This window comes from Equus asinus, chromosome 12 (genome assembly GCF_041296235.1).
Source record: "Equus asinus isolate D_3611 breed Donkey chromosome 12, EquAss-T2T_v2, whole genome shotgun sequence".
In the NCBI taxonomy this organism is placed as follows: Eukaryota; Metazoa; Chordata; class Mammalia; order Perissodactyla; family Equidae; genus Equus; species Equus asinus.
Window position 1 is genome coordinate 84,274,919 of NC_091801.1, and position 17,632 is coordinate 84,292,550.

At 50.6% G+C, this 17,632-nt stretch overlaps 1 protein-coding gene across 2 annotated transcripts; it reads right to left on the reverse strand.

The window, feature by feature from the left end:
* Nucleotides 1-2,751: 2,751 nt before the first annotated feature.
* LOC106827552 (cytochrome P450 11B1, mitochondrial-like) lies at nucleotides 2,752-10,586 on the reverse strand. Of its 2 annotated transcripts, XM_070481755.1 has the most exons (9): nucleotides 10,146-10,586; nucleotides 9,598-9,753; nucleotides 7,869-8,068; nucleotides 7,535-7,738; nucleotides 7,115-7,269; nucleotides 5,352-5,518; nucleotides 4,843-4,921; nucleotides 4,550-4,747; nucleotides 2,752-4,325 (listed from the first exon to the last, which is right to left on the reverse strand). In XM_070481755.1, exons 1-9 carry the CDS (start codon nucleotides 10,382-10,384, stop codon nucleotides 4,212-4,214), a joined length of 1,512 nt encoding a protein of 503 aa, XP_070337856.1. In that variant the 5' UTR covers nucleotides 10,385-10,586; the 3' UTR covers nucleotides 2,752-4,211. The 2 variants fall into 2 exon arrangements, with proteins under 2 accessions (XP_070337856.1, XP_070337857.1); XM_070481756.1 differs by lacking the exon at nucleotides 7,535-7,738 and having other exon boundaries at nucleotides 10,146-10,568.
* Nucleotides 10,587-17,632: the final 7,046 nt, after the last annotated feature.

Genomic DNA, 17,632 nt, shown 5'->3' on the forward strand with positions numbered 1-17,632 from the left:
CCCTGGCACATGCTGAAGGCTAAGAGGGGCTGATTCCGAACAGTGACGAAGAATACACGTCACCACAGGGAATCACCTCTGGAATGTTCTAAGTATTTGAAATCATGTACTATTCACAGGATTTGGGCCATTGAGCCTCTCCATAGTTGGTGATTAATTGTCTCTACACAATTGAGCCAACTTTTGTGCCCACACTGGCATTCTATATCCCTCATCCTATCTCGGGTCCACTTTCCTTTTTTGGAAGCAAATTCTGAGTAGTGCTTTTGATGAGGGTCTCTGATTAGCAAATTGCTCTTTCACTCACTGTCTTTGAAAATGCTTCCTTTGGCCGGTATTCTTGAACAGACATTTAGGCGGATTTAAGTCCCTGTACGGACAGTCATTTTTCCCCATGCACTCTGAATATATCCCTCTATTGTTTTCTGACATCTAATGGTCTTGTCACGACAAACTTATTGGACATTTGTCTTTGATTTCTAAAGGCTTTTAGATTTTTCTCTTCATATTAATGTTCTGTTAAAATACAGCGGAGTCTCTGTTTATACCATGGTGTGTGTGTGTGTTGCATGTAGATGTGTATGGGGGGTGTATTTGCAAGAATGTGTGAGCCCATACATATACTGGTATTAACTTTGTCACTTGCCTTTTTAGTTAATACGTGATGAACATCATTCTATACAAATACTTACAGATGTACCTCATTCTTTTTTTGCTGATGCCTGGTGTTCTAATGAATGGACACATCAAAAATTAACAATCCTTTTAATAAAAGAAAATTACGTTGTGTCTGATGTTTTTTGCAGGGAAGATTCGTCCTGAGCTCACGTCTGTTGCCAATCTTCCTCTTTTTTTCTCCCCAAAGCCCCAGTACATGGCTGTGTATCCTAGTTGTGAGTCCTTCCAGTTCTTCTATGTGGGACGCCGCCACAGCATGGCTACTGGCAGCTGGGTGGTGTGTTTCCGTGACCACGAAGCCAACCCAGACAGTCAAAGTGGTGGGAGCACCGAACTTTAAACAGAAGACCATCAGGGCTGGCCCTATTGTGTCTATTTTTGACATTACTGAACTTATTGAAATAAATACGTCAGCATCTATTTCTATAGTTTAGACTCATAGAATATAGTTCCACTGAGAGCAAGGACTTTTCTTTCTCACTACCATATGGCACATTGCCTGACACATAGAAGGTCCCAACAAATATGTGCTAAGTGATGAATGAAAGGGGTACTTGGCAATCTTAAACTTTGGCTGGCAATCTCCCCACTGCCCAAAATTCTACCAGCACAGAAGGCCAACAAGCAGTAATTCTAGGAGCCCTCTTGCAAGCTGGGCAAATATTTCTGCAAGAAAGCTGAAAAAAAATTGGAAACAGAATGAGACTTCACATTGACAATTGTGAGGATGCTCCACACATATAGGCAACCCTGTCCTCTCTCAGGGAAGCCCCAGAGAGCTTCCAGACACCACCTGTTTACTCAAATGCCCCAGTGAATGTCCCTCAGCATCTAGCAAAATTATGGAGCTAATACTCTAAAATCTTTGCACTTCTAGCAACTATAAATGATCAAAAACTTATAAAAATGCATTTCTGGACTGGCAAAAAGGACAAGACACCTTCAGGATCCTGAAACAAAAAGGTATCTGGACTAGGGAGCAGCCAGCACAGAAGCCAGCACAGCATCCACCAGGGGAGGCCATTTTTAATAATCTGGTGGCTCCAGTTACGTGGGGGAAAAGATGCAAGCCATGGGACAGAAGTGAGATTGGAAAATTCAATTGGAGCCTCCCTGGAATGGCAGGACTTTTAAAAGACTCCAACAGTGCTGAGAATGTAGTCCAGAAATATTCTATCCAACAGTATAGGGAGATAAGAAGGAAGCTTAGCTTCTTAAGGCTGGGGTTGAGGAGCAATAAGTATTCCCCCCTAAGAACCAAGATAAATGCCCTCACATCAGTTTAAGAGTTATGTTACTCACAGCTTAGAGGAACCCCTAGGATAAGTAATTAATACACAAAAATGGCCTGGGAAAGTGATAACCTTTGGGCAACTGGAAGAAGCAGCAGAAACACTCAGATGGAACACAGCCTCAGACAGGCCTCTCTGCCCCTCTGGAACATTACAGATGTTCCAATTCTTGACATCGGGTATTTTAAAGGCAATACTATTTCCATTGAAAGAAGTGAAGAGGAATATGAATTACGACTATTAAGCAACAGAATATCATGATGACATAGAGAATTTTTACAAAGAGCCAAATGGACACTCACAGCCAAAAGGCACAGGAAACTCCAAGCAGGATAAATAAAAAAGGACTCCTACGTAGACCTGACAGAGCAAAACTGAAGAAACACAGAGAACCAGAGATGATCTTAAAAGCAGCCAGAGATACTCTAACTTGGAGGTTGTTTCCACGTTGTGCAAGATTGCTCCCAATCCAGGTCCTTTAGTGGGGAGGAGAGGTGATGGGGCATTAGAGGTGGGATTGGCATCCTGGGTTCAGGTGGTGCCTCTGCCACGGATGAGCTGCGACTCCTCGTGCAGCTAAATGAATTCTCTGAGCCTCGATGTCCTTGCTCATCCGTAAAGTGGGGACGGCAAGTGCTTCCCTTTCAGGGTTGCTGTGAAGATCAAGTGAACACGTGTGCCCAGCGTGGCCGAATGACACATTCACTACAGGGTAACTATATTTTAATTCCACTCCAGATGTCACACATCGCCCACTCACCACAGAGCAGGGACACAAATAGAGAGGCGGGAGAAGAAATCCCATTTATTGAGCGCTTGTTGAGGCAGAGACCTGGGCACTTTCCATACACCAGTCTTGTCCTCACTGGGGTCTGGTGACATGGGCCTTCATCTAGAGAATTCCCGTAGGAAGAACGTGAGCCTCAGAAGGATCAAGGGCTGGGCCCCCACGGTGAGCCAGAGCTGAGCAGAGTCTGGAGCCTCCTCTCTTCTCCAAGCCCCCAGCAGAGCCTCACGGGGCAGAGAGGAGCACACCTCCTGGCAGCAGGCCTCTTCCATGGTGGAGGGGCGTGGGAGGAGTGTGCAAACTCTTCTCCTCTTCTAGGGCATCTGGGGGCCCAAGAAGAGGCTGTAAGGTGGCTCAAGGCAGCCAGAAGCATGAACCCCTCCTCCCTGATGGCCTTGTTGTGAACTGAGCACCTGGTCCTCACCAGATGGGATGGGGATGGGAGGAGGAGGAGCTGAGTGGTCCCACCACCAGCCTTGCCTTGGCCCCCTTTCTGCTCAGCGTGGCCCCAGACCAGGCAGTGTGGGGCAGGCTGCTCACTCCTGCCAGCCAGGCCCTCACGGGTCTCGGCTGCTCAAAGCCTCTCCCCCACTGAGGTCAGTGTGGCACTATCCTGTGGGTCCCTGTGAGGGGCCGGGAGCACTTGGGACAGAGGCTCCATTAAGGGAGAGCACGGCCATGCCTTGCCGAGGTCACTTCACCCTTTCTATTAAGGGCTTATATGTGGTCACCCTGCCACATGCCAAGGGGGTCACCATCCTTCCTGCTTTCAGATGAGTACCATTGGCCCAGATGTCCGAGTTGGCAACGTGGAGCCTATTCTTCTAGTAAACACCACTCACGACTTGTCAATCTAGGCCCTAGGCCTGGGGCTTGAACCACACCCCAGAGGACTGGCACTGCCGAGAGGAGCCCTAGTGGGCTGAGTAGAAAAGGTAGAGAGCAAATCACCCAGCCTGAAGGTCACATCTAGGCAAGAGAGTTGCAGAAAAAGAGTATAACATTTGAAACAGCAATGAGCAGAACAGGGGACCCCGAAGTTGCCAGCTCTGGCACGGGGACAGGATTGAGTACAGAGAGTATACGAGACGGGACAAGTAGGCAAGTGGCAGGATCTGAAGTTCCTTCTGTGGACACTTGAAGAGTCTGGAGCTAGGGCTGGGGCAACAGGGAGTCAAAGGCCCTCAGAGGATGCTCCCTGCTGGAGAAGGTGCTGGTGGGACTGGGCACACAGCTAGCACCTGCAACCAAGATTCATCCCTAGCTCTGCCCTGGCCTTGATGCATAGCCTGGCAAGCCTGGACCCTCGGAGAGCCCGGGCTGTTCCACTTGTGCAGAGTGCTGGCTGGACAGTGTGTGACACCATAAGCAGGGCCCATGGGAAAAAACAAGGGTAGCCTGGGGTCAGGGAGAGGGGGGCTGGTGGCGTGGCCGACCCAACAGTAGAGACGTGACTAGTTGATGGCCCGGAAGGTAAGGAGGGGGAGTGTGGAGGGCATCAATATGAACCGGTAGATCATCTTCACATCCTCTTGCGTTAGCGTCTCCACCACGAAGTTTTTCAGCACCTAGGACAGAGGCGCGGATTCCCCGAGACCAGCGGATCAGCCCCACGGTCCTGGCCCGGCTTCCCCCGCCTTCCAGGGCCCCGCTACGTGGGCACACCTAAAGGAGAAGCCCCCGGTCTCCAGCCAGGCCGCCCAACAGCCTCGGCCTCCCGCCCCACCCACCTACAGGCCACGCCCAGTCCGACCGCCTCCAGTCCCGGCCTGCCCCTCCCAGGCCCGCTCACGTGGTGCAGCAGAAGCAGCATCTCCACCTCCGCCAGGCGCCGCCCCAGGCACTGGCGCAGGCCAAAGCCAAAGGCCAGGTAGGGGAACCTGGTGCTGGAGGCCCTGTTGTCTAGCCAGCGCTGGGGATGATAGCGCTCGGGCCTCACGAACACGGCAGGGTTTCGACCCAGGGAGTAGAGCAGCACCTTGACTGTTGTCTGCAGGCAGGGGAGGAGGGGCAGGGTGAGCGGCCCGCTGGGCGAAGGTCACGTGGGCTTGGTGGCTGCTGGAGGGGCTGTGGGGCCTCACTCACCCCAGCCGGGATGTGGTAGTTCTGCAGCACCAGATCCGAGCTCACCTCTCGCTCCAAGAAGACACCCACCGGGTACAGCCTGTGGATAGGGGCGCCCGACAGGGTCCTCAGCTGTGACGGGGCCCGTCGCTGCCCTTCCGCAGCCTTCCTAGCCAGGACACACCGGCCAGGGAGCGCTCCCCTCCGCCCTCACAGGTGGCTTCTGGCACCAAGAGGTCCAGATCATGAGGAGCTGCCTCCGTGCACCTCCTGAGATCAGCCAAAGCTCCCCCAGCCTGAGCAGCCCTGGGCCGGGGAGGACACCGCTGAGGATGGCACCCAGGACACTGAAGTGGGATCCCAGAGGACGAAGCGCCCGTCCCCTTAGGGAGAGGAAGAGGAGGTGCTGGGGGATGGGGCCTTGGGCAAGGCTGCTTATCAGCCCCGGGATCCCTCTCTGCAAGCCCCAGTGAGGCTGCTCTCCAGACGGAGCCACCGCAGTGGGGGCAGCCAGCGTCTGCCACACCTACCTCAAGGTCTCCTTGAGGGCCGCGCGCAGCAGGGGCAGCTCCGTGGTCGCCCTCCGGGGATTTTCAGAGATCCTGGCCTCGGCCACCAGGCTCTCCTGGCGAAGGGCCTGCTGCACTTTGGGGTTCCGAGCCAGCTCAAAGAGGGTCATTAGTAAGGGGTAGGCCGTCTGCAGGAGCAGCAGGTGCAGGGCTCAGACCTCGGCAAAGGCCATGCACCTCAGACCCAGGCCACCCAACCCAGGAAGACGGCCTTCCCCTGGGGGCACGGTCGTCTCAGACCCACTGTGATGTGCATGCCCAGAGCAGGACAGAGCCTGGGGATGTGAGACCTCGAGATCCTAACACCCACCTCATCTCCTTTCCCTGACTCGCTCAGGAAAGGAGTCCCATCTCAGTGAGGACCCAGGCCTCCTCAGGGCCTGGTTCTCACTCTTCTGCGGGATGGGAGGGGCTCACTTTTGCCATTTATTTCAGGGAAAGGGTTCAGGAGTCCAGGTCCATCTGCTCTCCATAGGTGATCTCCTCTGGGCATCCACAGGCAGGCCAGCCCAGCCGTCATGGTCATAGCACGAACTGGCCACCCCGGAACCCCAACCAGTTCTTCCTCCTGGCTCATTTCCATGTGTTGGGAGAGGCGCCCACCAGGCCAGCCCGAGATCTGCGGGCTGAATATCTCCTGAATGCCAGTCCCCCGGGCAGTGTGCCCCTGGCCTCGCCTGACATGCAGCAGTGGCCTCCCGCTGCCCCTGAGCTTCAGGCCCTGCTCTACCTGGTGGCACACAGGGACACTTAGGGAGCAGCTCTGACCAAGATGCTCTCCCACTGCCTTCCTCCAGCCTTGGAGATGGGCCTGGTGCCCGAGACCCTTCCTGATGGGGCCCTGACCCTCGCTGCCTCATCTGCCCAGTTGCCCTGTGTCCTCCACTCAGCCTCCCTCCGTCGCTCGCTGTCGGCTGTTGGAGGCCCTGCAGCACTGCCCTCACCTCCTCCTCTTCATGGCCTGTCCGACTTCTCGGTGGTTCTTCCACACTCAGCTGAAAGGCCCCCTCCTCCCGGGAGCTTTCCCAGAGCTGCCCCTGAGACATGCCCTCCCCTGGGCTCTCTTGCGGTGGCTGCGTCTCAGCCTCTGCTCAGGGAGTTTCTCACTGCGAGTCTGTGCCCTGCTCGGAATCCCGGGGCTGGGGCCAGAGCAGGCCCTCCAAGATGCTGGCAGATGAAGGCTGGGTCTGAACCGCGAAGCTTCGGCTACACTCCACACCCTGGGGCTCACCCTGCCCACCGTGCTGGGTTGCCATCTGTCCTCTCCTCCAGGAGCTGGAGGCCTGTGCTGTCATCAGCTTGTCCCCTCCAAGGATCTTTAGTGACAGCCAGATGTCACCTGTCACTGGGAAGGGTCCCCTGTGCAGCCCTCCAGCTGCCTCTCTGCCCTTCCTCCTCTTCCCAGGACCCAGACTGTCCCACTGGGGTCTGTGTGGCTGCACGTCCCCAGGCTCTGTCCACTCTGCACTCTGCCTGGAGCTCAGTTTCCCACGTAACTAACTGCAAACTCCGTCCCTTCCAGGGTGGGCTCCTGTGTTCCCTCCCCTCCAGCCTTCCATCAGTTCAGAAGCTGAGGTCAAGGTCAGCAGTCTGGAGGCACAGTGACTGGGGTGGGAGGGCGGAGTTTGGAGGGGGAATATGCAGGAGACAGATGGCATGGGAGGGTGCTGCCTGGGGTTAGGAGGGCCCCCTGTTCTCTGGGCAGGGCTGGTTGCTGTCCTGACCGTGTCCACGCTCCCGGCAGTGAGGTCAATAGAATTGGCCCGGATGGCATCCAGGCTCATGTCTGCACGCAGCAGCAGCTCCGCCACGATGCCACTGTAGTGTCGCGGGTGGCCGAGGGCCAGCTCCTGATAGATTTTCTGGATGGAATTGTTGGCTGTGGGGCACAGAGACGGAGGCCCTGGGCCAGGTGCTGGGAGGCACTTCATGCTGTCCTCCGACCCGCCAGCCCTCAGCACCCCCAAGTCTCTCTGCTCCTGTGCCGGGTTCTAGGGATCAGCCCACAGATCACTGCCAGCTCTCTTGGGGACACAAAAGCCACAAGCCCCTTATGTGGCCTCAGTTCTCCCGGACTGTGGTAAGTGGAAGTTGGGGAGCCTCGTGTCCCCACCACGCAGCACTGGCCGGCCCCTGGGCCTCACCATACTGGAAGATGTAGTCCCAGGCCTCAAAGTGCTCCTTCCACGCCTTGGTGCTTGTCCAGCGTGACAGGCTCCTGGGCATGAACATGAGCTGGACGGTGGATTTGAACATGGTCTCCAGAGCACGGATAAAGTGCAGGCTGGCAGGGCTCGGGCTGTGGCCAAGGAGGCCCAGCCGCTCTCCAAAAAGGGCTAAGTTGCTGGCTGCAGGGAGGATGCCAGTGCTGAGCCTAAGGCAGCCGGGGCCTCACAGCTGCCTCGCACCGGCCCTCCCGCCCCAGTTCCTGGCCTCCTCCAGCGTCCCCGAACCCGCACCGCCCCTTGTGCCCCACACCTTCTATGGTGTAGTGGAAGATGCTGGGCCGGGCATCCAGGGTCAGACTCCCCCGGGCATTCTGCAGCACCTTCGATTTCAGGGCCTTTGAGAAGTCCCTTGCCACCCCATCCACCATGGGGATGTACTTCTCGACAGCCTGTGGTGACAGCACGTCTGGGTTCAGCCGCAATCGGTCATAGCGCCATTCGGGCCCGTTTCTGTTGAGCCAAGAGCAGAGCTTCAGGGCAGCCTGAGTCAGCAGCTGACCCCCAGCCCCAGAACCCCATCTTCCTTATCCCCAAAGGGAAACGAGCGAGGCCGGGAGCTGCTGCTGGCCCTCGGGGGCAGGCTGCTGCCTTTGGGCCCCAGCTGCAACCCTTTCTTCCAGCGAGGTTGAGAGTGCTGTGCCCAGGGTGCTCAAGTCTGCACTGGGGCTGGGCCCAGAGCTCCTGGCAGGACGTGCTGTGTGGCCACTGAGTCTGCTCGTGCAAACTTGCAAGCCCGTGCCCGGCCCACACACGCCCCATCCCGGCCCTCCCTGGGTGTGGAGGCCTTTTCTCCGAGGAAGGAGCCGGCCCTGCTCTCCAGCTTTGCCCACCTTGCTCACTCCATGCCCCAGAGAGGGAGAGGCCCTTCGCGACCTTCCTCTCCCCACCCTCCCCGTTCCTGAGAATGTGGCCTCTGGCCGGTCGCCCCTCCTCCTCTCCCTCTACGGGCTCCAGCTCCTCTACGGCAGGAACCAAATTGTGCGTCTCCTTAATGTGCTCAAAACAGAGCCCAGAGCACATGAGGGGCTCCAGGGATGTCCTCATGAGTGACGGAGGGATGTGCATTCTCAGCCGGGGTGAAGCGCAAATGCCTGCTTTTCTGCAGCAGCTGCCTGTAGGTATTGAGAACGAGCACGTGCACACACATGCACATATGACACACAAGCGCAAGCACGTGCACACAGCAAGATGCACACAGATGTGCACACGCATCTATGCTAACACAGAGGACACACAGGAAAACACACTTGAACGCAGACACACAATTCTCACACGCACAGTGCACAGTACACTTACTCAGACACCCGAAACATGCATGCACACGCAGACTCACATACACACATGCACGCAGGCACACACAAACACACGTGCAAGCACAGGAGACACATGACCAACACAGGCAGTGGCACGAACACATACACAGGCACACACGAGTACAAACACAAGAAAGTCAACATGGGCAACCACATGTCCATTCACACACATGTAGCACCATCCACACACAGGAGCACACGTGCACACACGGCACGCATTCTTAGGCAAGCACAGAGGTCCACACGAGCAGACACCGCAGATGTGCACGCCGGTGCTCGCCCAGGCTCCTACCCTGAGCTCAGCCTCTGGGCAAAGGCGCCATCAACCTGCTGTCCACTGTCTCCCCATCCCCAGGGCTCTCCCCTCCTGAGCAAACTCTGCCTCAACCCCAAGACCCCTGGGGCCTGCGTGGAGGGGGCGCTCCCCCATGGTGGCTGCCGGCCTTAGTCCTCTCACTCTGCAGAGAGGGGCCCACCTATGTGGCTGCTCTGCCTCCCCAACCCCAGGGCACGATGCCCCCATGGGATGGGCACTCATGCATCGGGGGCCGTCCCCCTCTCTCCACCCACCTAGATAGGCCCCAGGGCAGGCTTGCTTTGGGGTCCTCCCTGTCTCCCTCGTCTCTGCACCCAGGATGCCCACCTCCCATCCCAACTGGCTCTCACAGCAAGAACACGCCGTATTTGTGCCCACAATGCTGTCGGTAGGCCAGCCAGGGCCCCACGGTCGCCCGCCTTGGGTGGTGGCTCTCCACCTGCTGCAGCCTCTTCACATCCTCGGGCAGCATCACAAACACCGTTTGTGTCCCTCCCATGTGGTACCTGTGGGACAAAGCGCAAAGCCCTGCTGTGGGGCCGTGTCCTTCCCTGGGCCCGCTGGGCAGAAGCAATCCAGACTGTCTCCTGCCGACCTCCCCGTTCTCCTGGACTGGGGCTCAGAACAGGCGGTCCTCTCGCTGTCTCACTGAAGCCTCTCCCACTCTAGTGTCTGCGTTCTGTGCACTCAGCGGCGAGCCGTGGAGTGCTGCGTCCTCACCAAGAGCCACTGTCTCCACCAGCAGAGCTGCCCCCTTCCCACCCCGCCGGCCCTCCTGAGGATGCAGAGCACAGGGGCCTGGCGGGGATGCAGCAGCTCAGGGCGCCCAGCAAGCACTCACAGTCGGTAGGGACAGAGGCTTGGCGTGTTCTCAGCGCGCAGGCAGGGAGGGCCGTACCTGAAAATCGGCCCCAGCTCCTGGAAGGTCTGATGTATCTCCAGGTGAAGGTTCTCGGAGCCCTGCTCCCTCCAGATCTGCAGCACCCTCATCCACCTGTTTCCCGGACACTCGGGTATGGCTTCGAAGGGCAGCATCGCCTTCGGGGCGGGAGTGGCTCTGGAGCCCAGTGAGTGTGCCCAGCGCAGGGACAGCCAGGACCCTGCCAGACGCACGTCTGCCTTCGCCCTGAACGCCATCCCTGAGCTCCTGACCCTCCTTTCAGCTCAATCCTTTTATCTCGCCTGGAGGCTGGACTGGCCGACTTGATCACGTCATGGAACAAGTCAGCCCTGGACCCGGCCAGGAGACCTGGGCAGGGGTCAGGGCTGGAGGCCTCCAATGGGAAGAGGCAGAAAGAGATGGATGGGCACCTAGTGGGGCAATTTCGCAAGGCCTTCTGGGGGTGGATATCAGCGCAGGCGCAGGGTCTGGATGGGGGCTGAGTGGGGGTGGGTGGGGCAGCAAAGATGGATGGTCCCTTATCTTATCAAGAGATGAGAGGGGACCTTGGGTAGTTTCGTCTCCTTCCTACATGGCCCAGGACAGGGAGGAGTTGGGAGGGGTTTGTGCTAATTTCATTAATCCACATGCATTTTATCTGCTAGTCCCCAGGCCTTGTGTTGGGTGCAGGGAGTGGAGACATGAGCCAGCAAGGGTCCCTCCCAGTGAGGGCTTTCAGTCCCATGAGAGCAGTTAGGGGATCCAGAGACACAACTGGGGGGGCACTGATGTGCCCAGGGCCCAGTCTGTTGGGGTTTGCAAGTCCAGCTAAGGAGCAGTGAAGACCCAGAGCAGGTACTAGAGGAGAAGAGGTAGAAACAGCGTATAGAGACAATTCTCTGGCATTTTCTTATGAAAGAAAGTGGAGAAATGGGAGGTAGCTGGAGAGAATATTAAAGATCAAGAAAAAAATCATTGTGGAAGAGCATGATCCCAGCATGTTGATGCTCCAGTGGCAACAATATTTTAGCAAGGGGGGCAACTGAGGTGCAGGACAGAAAGAAGACAATTCCTGGAGCCTTGTGCTTGAGCAGATGAGAAGCGATTGGTGCAGTGAGGTCTGGGGGCTGGCCTCATGGTTCATCTGGAGCGATTGGCGGCCGCCAGAGCACATGCGCAGCTGCAGGAAGATGTGGTGGGCAGAGCATGTGGCCTCCTCTGAGGATGGCTTCTGTGTTCTCAGTGAAATAAGAAGCAAGGTCATGACCTGAGAATGTGGAAAAGTGAGGCGGTAGTGGAAGTGTGGGGAGTGAGGAGCTGGGCAGTACTGATCTAGTCAAATGGGGGAGTGAGCCAACTTGAGAAGTCTTGTAGGGCCATTGAGTCATTCCACTGGTTTGCACCTGGTGCTCACTAGGACCTGGCACTGGGGTAGAGCAACATATGGATAGGGACATGGTGTCCGGTCTCATGGGACTTAGGGCCCAGTGGCTGTGATGGGGGCAGTGGCCATTGTTTTTTAGGTACCACCCTCCCTCTCCTGACACGGTGCACCCCCTGCAGCCTTGACAGCTAGGATGAGTGAGGTCAGAGACCGTCTGTAGGGGATTTGAATTGGCCACCTAAAGATATGTCTCTTTGGCATGAGGATTATTTTGGGTTGGTTACTTTGAAAAACTGCAGACATGAGAGAAACTCTGGAAAACAGAATTTACTTACCCTTTGTTAAGAGACGCTTTTGTGGGTAATCTAAACAGAATTGTTGGGAACAAATGATTTAGATATAAATGAAATAAGAATTTATAGATAAAACTTTAGCGATAATTATAGTTTATGGCATGTGTATTTAAAATAACTTCCAAAATCTCTTTGGTAACTTGAAACATTGAACTTTTGCTAAGTTAATTTAAATGATAAAATTCATTTGAGTATCTAGATAATTTCTAAATAAGATAAGATATTAGACGTTAATTACTAAATGTAACTTTATCTACTTTTGGCTTCTTATTACAGAGAAACTAATAAGTGTTTGGGTGTATTAGTAAACATGCTTTGTGTTTTATTACTGTTGACAAATAGAAATGGCAAGCAATAGGATATATTGAAGTATATGAGGAAGCCATTTGGTGTAAACCTAATTCTGCCTGACTGTTTTTTCCAAAAGGGCCTGACCATGACCGTTGAGCAGGCATTGTGTATCTGCTTTAAACATTTACTATGGCAAGAACAAATGGCCTTAAAATAAAGGTGCAACTTGCCCCCACATTGGCATTTCCTTAAGGATAAGCATCTTTCCTTAGGCTAGGAACTGATTGCTGCGCTCACCTTTGACCACCCAGCTCACCTGTGACCACCCAGCTCGAGACAACAGACCTGCCACCCTGCTGTGTCCACAGAGACAGCAGACCTACCTGCTGTGTCCATCAATCACTGTGCCAACAGAGCAGTCTCACGACTATTGTAAAAGGGACATTTCAATCATATATGAAACATCCTCTTTGGGGGTATATAACCACTCTGTACACCTCACTTCTTTGGTGCCCTTTCTTCCCAAAGGCTCTGGGCCATGGTCCTCACATTTTAGCTCAGAATAGACTCACCCGAATTTTCATTTATAGATTGGTTATGGATTATTTTTGTTGACACTGTGAAGTGAAGTACTTCTAGAAATTATGAAAAGTGTTTAGAATGCTGTTATAAAAGACAGTTCATGACTGCTTACCTTTTAAGTTTTTACTAGGGTCTGTAAGGGTTAAAAATTCTAATTAATGATTTGATCCAGGTGATGTCAGCAACATGGTGGCATGAGCTCACCCAGGACTCTCTCCCCTTCAAATTACAACCAAAAAGAGCAACTCCAAATTACAAACCAAAAAAAAAATCCCAATAACAGAAATTGTCGGAGACCCACAGCAGCCAAATGACGGAGGGTGGAGAGGCTGGAGCCCCCATTGGAGGAGCTGGAACAGGGAAGAGAGAACTTCGTTCCCTCCCCTAGAGACTGAGATCACTGCCACAGGTGAGGGAAGAAGTGGGGGAGGGGCTGCGTGTCCAGGGATTGTCCAGGACTCCCAATTCCCATGCAGCAGAAACCCTCTAATGGGGGAAAGCTTTCATGTGGGGGTACCCCAGCAAGCCAGGGCACCAGGAGACCAGAGAGCAAGAGCTGGTCTGAATCCAGGTCAGCATGCAAGAGAAAGTGCCCTGCCTCCCTCAACCCGTGCTGCATGCCACCATCGTAGCTGAAGGAGGAGGGCTCAAAACGCACTGCTCTCGACCCCCACGTAGTGGTGACAGGCTGTAACAGCAACCAAATAATAGCATCATGCGCAAAAACCACTCCTCTACCATCCAGCAATTTATAAAAGATCTGGTCCAAAAGAAAAACAATAAAAATACAGAAGTATGTCATGAGGACTTGGAAATAGGTAAACTAAGTGAAGATGAGTTCACAATAGCTATCATCAAAATACTCAATGAAGTAAAGGGAAATATGGAGAAACAACTCAATGAGTTCTGGAGTTACTTCACAAAAGAGGTTGAAACTATAAAGAAGAATCAGTCAGAAATACTAGAGATGAAAAATACAATGGATCAGATAAAACAGAATATGGATTCCCTGAATGCCCATGTAGAGACCATAGAGGAGCAAATTAGCATACTCAAAGATAGACAGGCTGAATGGCTCCAGACAGAGGAAGAAAGAGAACTAAGACTTTAAAAAACTGAAGAAAATCTCAGAGAAATAGCTGACTCAATGAGAAAATACAACTTAAGAATAATCAGAATTCTTGAGGGCATGGAAAAGGAAAATGGAGCAGAAAGTGTGCTCAACGAAATAATAGAAGAGAACTTCCCAAATCTAGGGATTGGGAGAGGAATGTGTGTGGAGGAAGATTTCAGATCTCCTAGATTTGTCAATGTAAAAAGACCTACTGCAAGACACATAGTAGTAAAAATGGCAAAAATGAAGGACAAAGAAAGAATACTCAGGGCAGCAAGGCAGAAGAAAATAACCTACAAAGGAACCCCTATCAGACTTTCATCAGATTTCTCTACAGAAACCTTACAAGCTAGGAGAGATTGGAGTGACATATTCAAAACTTTAAAGGATAAAAACCTTCAGCCAAGAATACTCTATCCAGAAAAAATATCCTTCAGATATGAGGGAGAAATTAAATCTTTTCCAGACAAACAAAAGCTAAGGGACTTCGTAGTCACAAGATCTCCACTACAAGAAATCCTCAAGAAGGTTCTCATACCTGAAATAAGAAAAAAAGGGAGAAAGAGGTCACAAAACACAGAGTAGGGAGACAAATAGAATCGGAAAAGGATAGCAAATATCCAACTATAGCATTAGGATAAAGGGAAGTAAATCACCAAAGCAAAGACAAGCTTATCGCTCTAACCACAAACTCACAACACAAGTTGGAATAAGAGATGAAAATAATAATTTAGGAGGGGAGGAGGAAAGGGACTGAAACAGTCTAGGCTAAGTAAGTAAGAGACCATCAGAAAATGGACTATGTTATACACGAGATTCTGAATACAAACTTCAAGGTAGCCACTAAACTAAAAAACAGAACAGAGACATAAAACATAAATAAGGAAAAAATCTAAGAAACCCGGCATAAGAAATTGCAGAAGTCAATGGGTAGGCTAAAACACACAGGATGAGAAACAAAGGAAACACAGGAAAACTAGAATACAAGCAACAGAATGACAGCATTAAGCCCTCATGCATCAACACTCACCCTCAACGTAAACGGATTGAACTCTCCAATGAAAAGATACAGAGTGGCAAAATGGATTAAAGAACAAGATCCAACAATTTGTTGCCTCCAGGAAACACACCTCAGCTCCGAGGACAAACACAGGCTCAGAATGAAGGGGTGGAAGACAATACTCCAAGCTAATAGCAAACAAAAGAAAGCAGGTGTCGCACTACTTCTATCAGACAAAACAGACTTCAAGATAAGGCAGGTAAAGAGAGACATAGAGGAGCCAATATATGATGATCAAAGGGACGCTTCATCAATAAGAAATAATGCTTGTAAATATCTATGCACCCAACACAGGAGCACCAAAGTTCATAAAGCAACTATTAACAAACCTAAAAGAAGATATCAAAAATAACACAATAATAGTAGGAGACCTCAACACCCCACTCACATCAATGGGCAGATCATCCAGACAGAAAATCAACAAAGAAACAGTGGAGCTAAACAAAAAGCTAAAAAGTTGGACTTAATACACATATATAGAACACTCCATCCAAAAACAGCAAAATACACATTCTTCTCAAGCACGCATGGAACATTCTCAAGGATAGACCATATGCTGGGAAACAAGGCAAGCCTCTACAAATTTTTAAAAAATTGAAATAATAACAAGCATCTTCTCTGATCATAATGCTATGAAGCTAGAAATTAATTACAAGAAAAAAGTTGAGAAAGGCCAAGGATGTGAAGACTAAACAATATGCTATTGAACAAGCAATGGATCACTGAAGAAATTAAAGAAGAAATCAAAAAATACCTGGAGACAAGTGAAAATTATAGCATGCCATACCAACTCACATGGGATACAGCAAGAGCTGTATTAAAGGAAAATTCATCACAATACAGGCACATCTTAACAAACAAGAAAAATCACAAATAAGCAATCTTAAACTACACCTAACTGAATTAGAGAAAGAAGAACAAACAAAGCCCAAAATCAGCAGAAGGAGAGAAATAATAAAAATCAGAGCAGAAATAAATTCTATTGAAACAAAAAAGGCAGTAAAAAGGAGCAGTGAAACAAAGAGCTGGTTCTTTGAGAAGATAAATAAAATTGACAAACCCCTAGCCAGACTTACAAAGAAAAAAGAAAGAAAGCTCAAATAAACAAAATCAGAAATGAAAGAGGAGAAATAACAACAGACTCTGCAGAAATACAACGGATTATAGAGAATACTACGAAAAACTATATGCCAGCAAGATGGATAACCTAGAGGAAATGGATAAATTCTTGGACTCCTACAATCTCCCAAAGCTTAGTCAAGAAGAAGCAGACAATTTGAACAGACCAATCACAAGGAAAGAGATTGAAACAGCAATCAAAAGCATCCCAAAGAATAAAACCCTAGGACCAGATGGCTTTCCTGGGGAATTCTACCAAACTTTCAAAGAGGACTTAATACCTATCCTTTTCAAGATATTCCAAAAAATTAGGGAGGATGGAACACTTCCTAACACATTCTACGAGGCCAACATCATGCTGATACCAAAGCCTGACAAGGACAGCACGAAAAAAGAGAACTACAGGCCAATATTGCTGATGAACATAGATGCAAAAATTCTAAACAAAATTTTGGCAACCTGAATTCAGCAATTCATCAAAAGGATCGCACATCATGATCAAGTGGGATTCATACCAGGGACACAGGGATGGTTCAACATCCGCAAATCAATCAACGTGATACACCACATCAACAAACTGAGGAATAAAAACCACATGATCATCTCAATAGATGCAGAGAAAGCATTTCTCAAGATCCAACAAGCATTTATGATAAAAACTCTGAACAAAATGGGCATAGAAGGGAACTACCTCAACATAATAAAGGCCATATGTGACAAACCCACAGCCAACATCATACTCAACAGGCAAAACCTGAGCACGATCCCCCTGAAAACAGGAATGAGACAAGGATGCCCTCTATCACCACTCTTATTTAACATAGTACTGGAGGTTTTGGCCAGAGAAATTTGGCAATAAAAAGGAATAAAAGGAATCCAAATAGGGAGGGAAGAAGTGAAACTCTTGCTGTTTGAAGACAACATGATCTTATATATAGAAAACCCCAAAGAATCCATTGGAAAACTCTTAGAAGTAATCAACAACTACAGCAAAGTTGCAGGGTATAAAATCAATTTACATAAATCAGTAGCATTTCTATATTCTAATAACAAACTAACATAAAAAGAACTCAAGAACACAATACCATTCACAATCGCAACAAAAAGAATAAAATACCTCAGGGTGAATTTAACTAAGGAAGTGAAAGATGTATACGATGAAAATTACAAGACTTTTCTGAAAGAAATGGATGACAACATAAAGAGATGGAAAGACATTCCGTGTACATGGATTGGAAGAATAAACATAGTTAAAATGTCCATTCTACCTAAAGCAATCTACAGATTCAACACTATCCCAATCAGGATCCCAATGACATTCTTTACAGAAATAGACCAAAGAATCCTGAAATTCATATGGGGCAACAAAAGACCCCAAATTGCTAAAGCAATCCTGAGAGAAAAGAGCACAGCTGGAGGCATCACAATCCCTGACTTCAAAACATACTACAAAGCTACAGTAATCAAAACAGCATGGTACTGGTACAAAAACAGGTGCACAGATCAATGGAACAGAATTGAAAGCCCAGAAATAAAATCACACATCTGTGGACAGCTTATCTTTGACAAAGGAGCTGAGGGCATACAATGGAGAAAAGAAAG

Bases quoted from the DNA above. Each gene is read 5' to 3' on its own strand.
- LOC106827552 (XM_070481755.1), bottom strand. From the start codon at position 10,384: ATGGCGTTCAGGGCGAAGGCAGACGTGCGTCTGGCAGGGTCCTGGCTG. The intron at 9,754-10,145 runs GTACGGCCCTCC...TTTGTCCCACAG, and splicing joins GAGCTGGGGCCGATTTTCAG to GTACCACATGGGAGGGACAC. The intron at 4,326-4,549 runs GTGAGCGGGCCT...CCTCTGTCCTAG, and splicing joins TGCTGCTTCTGCTGCACCAC to GTGCTGAAAAACTTCGTGGT.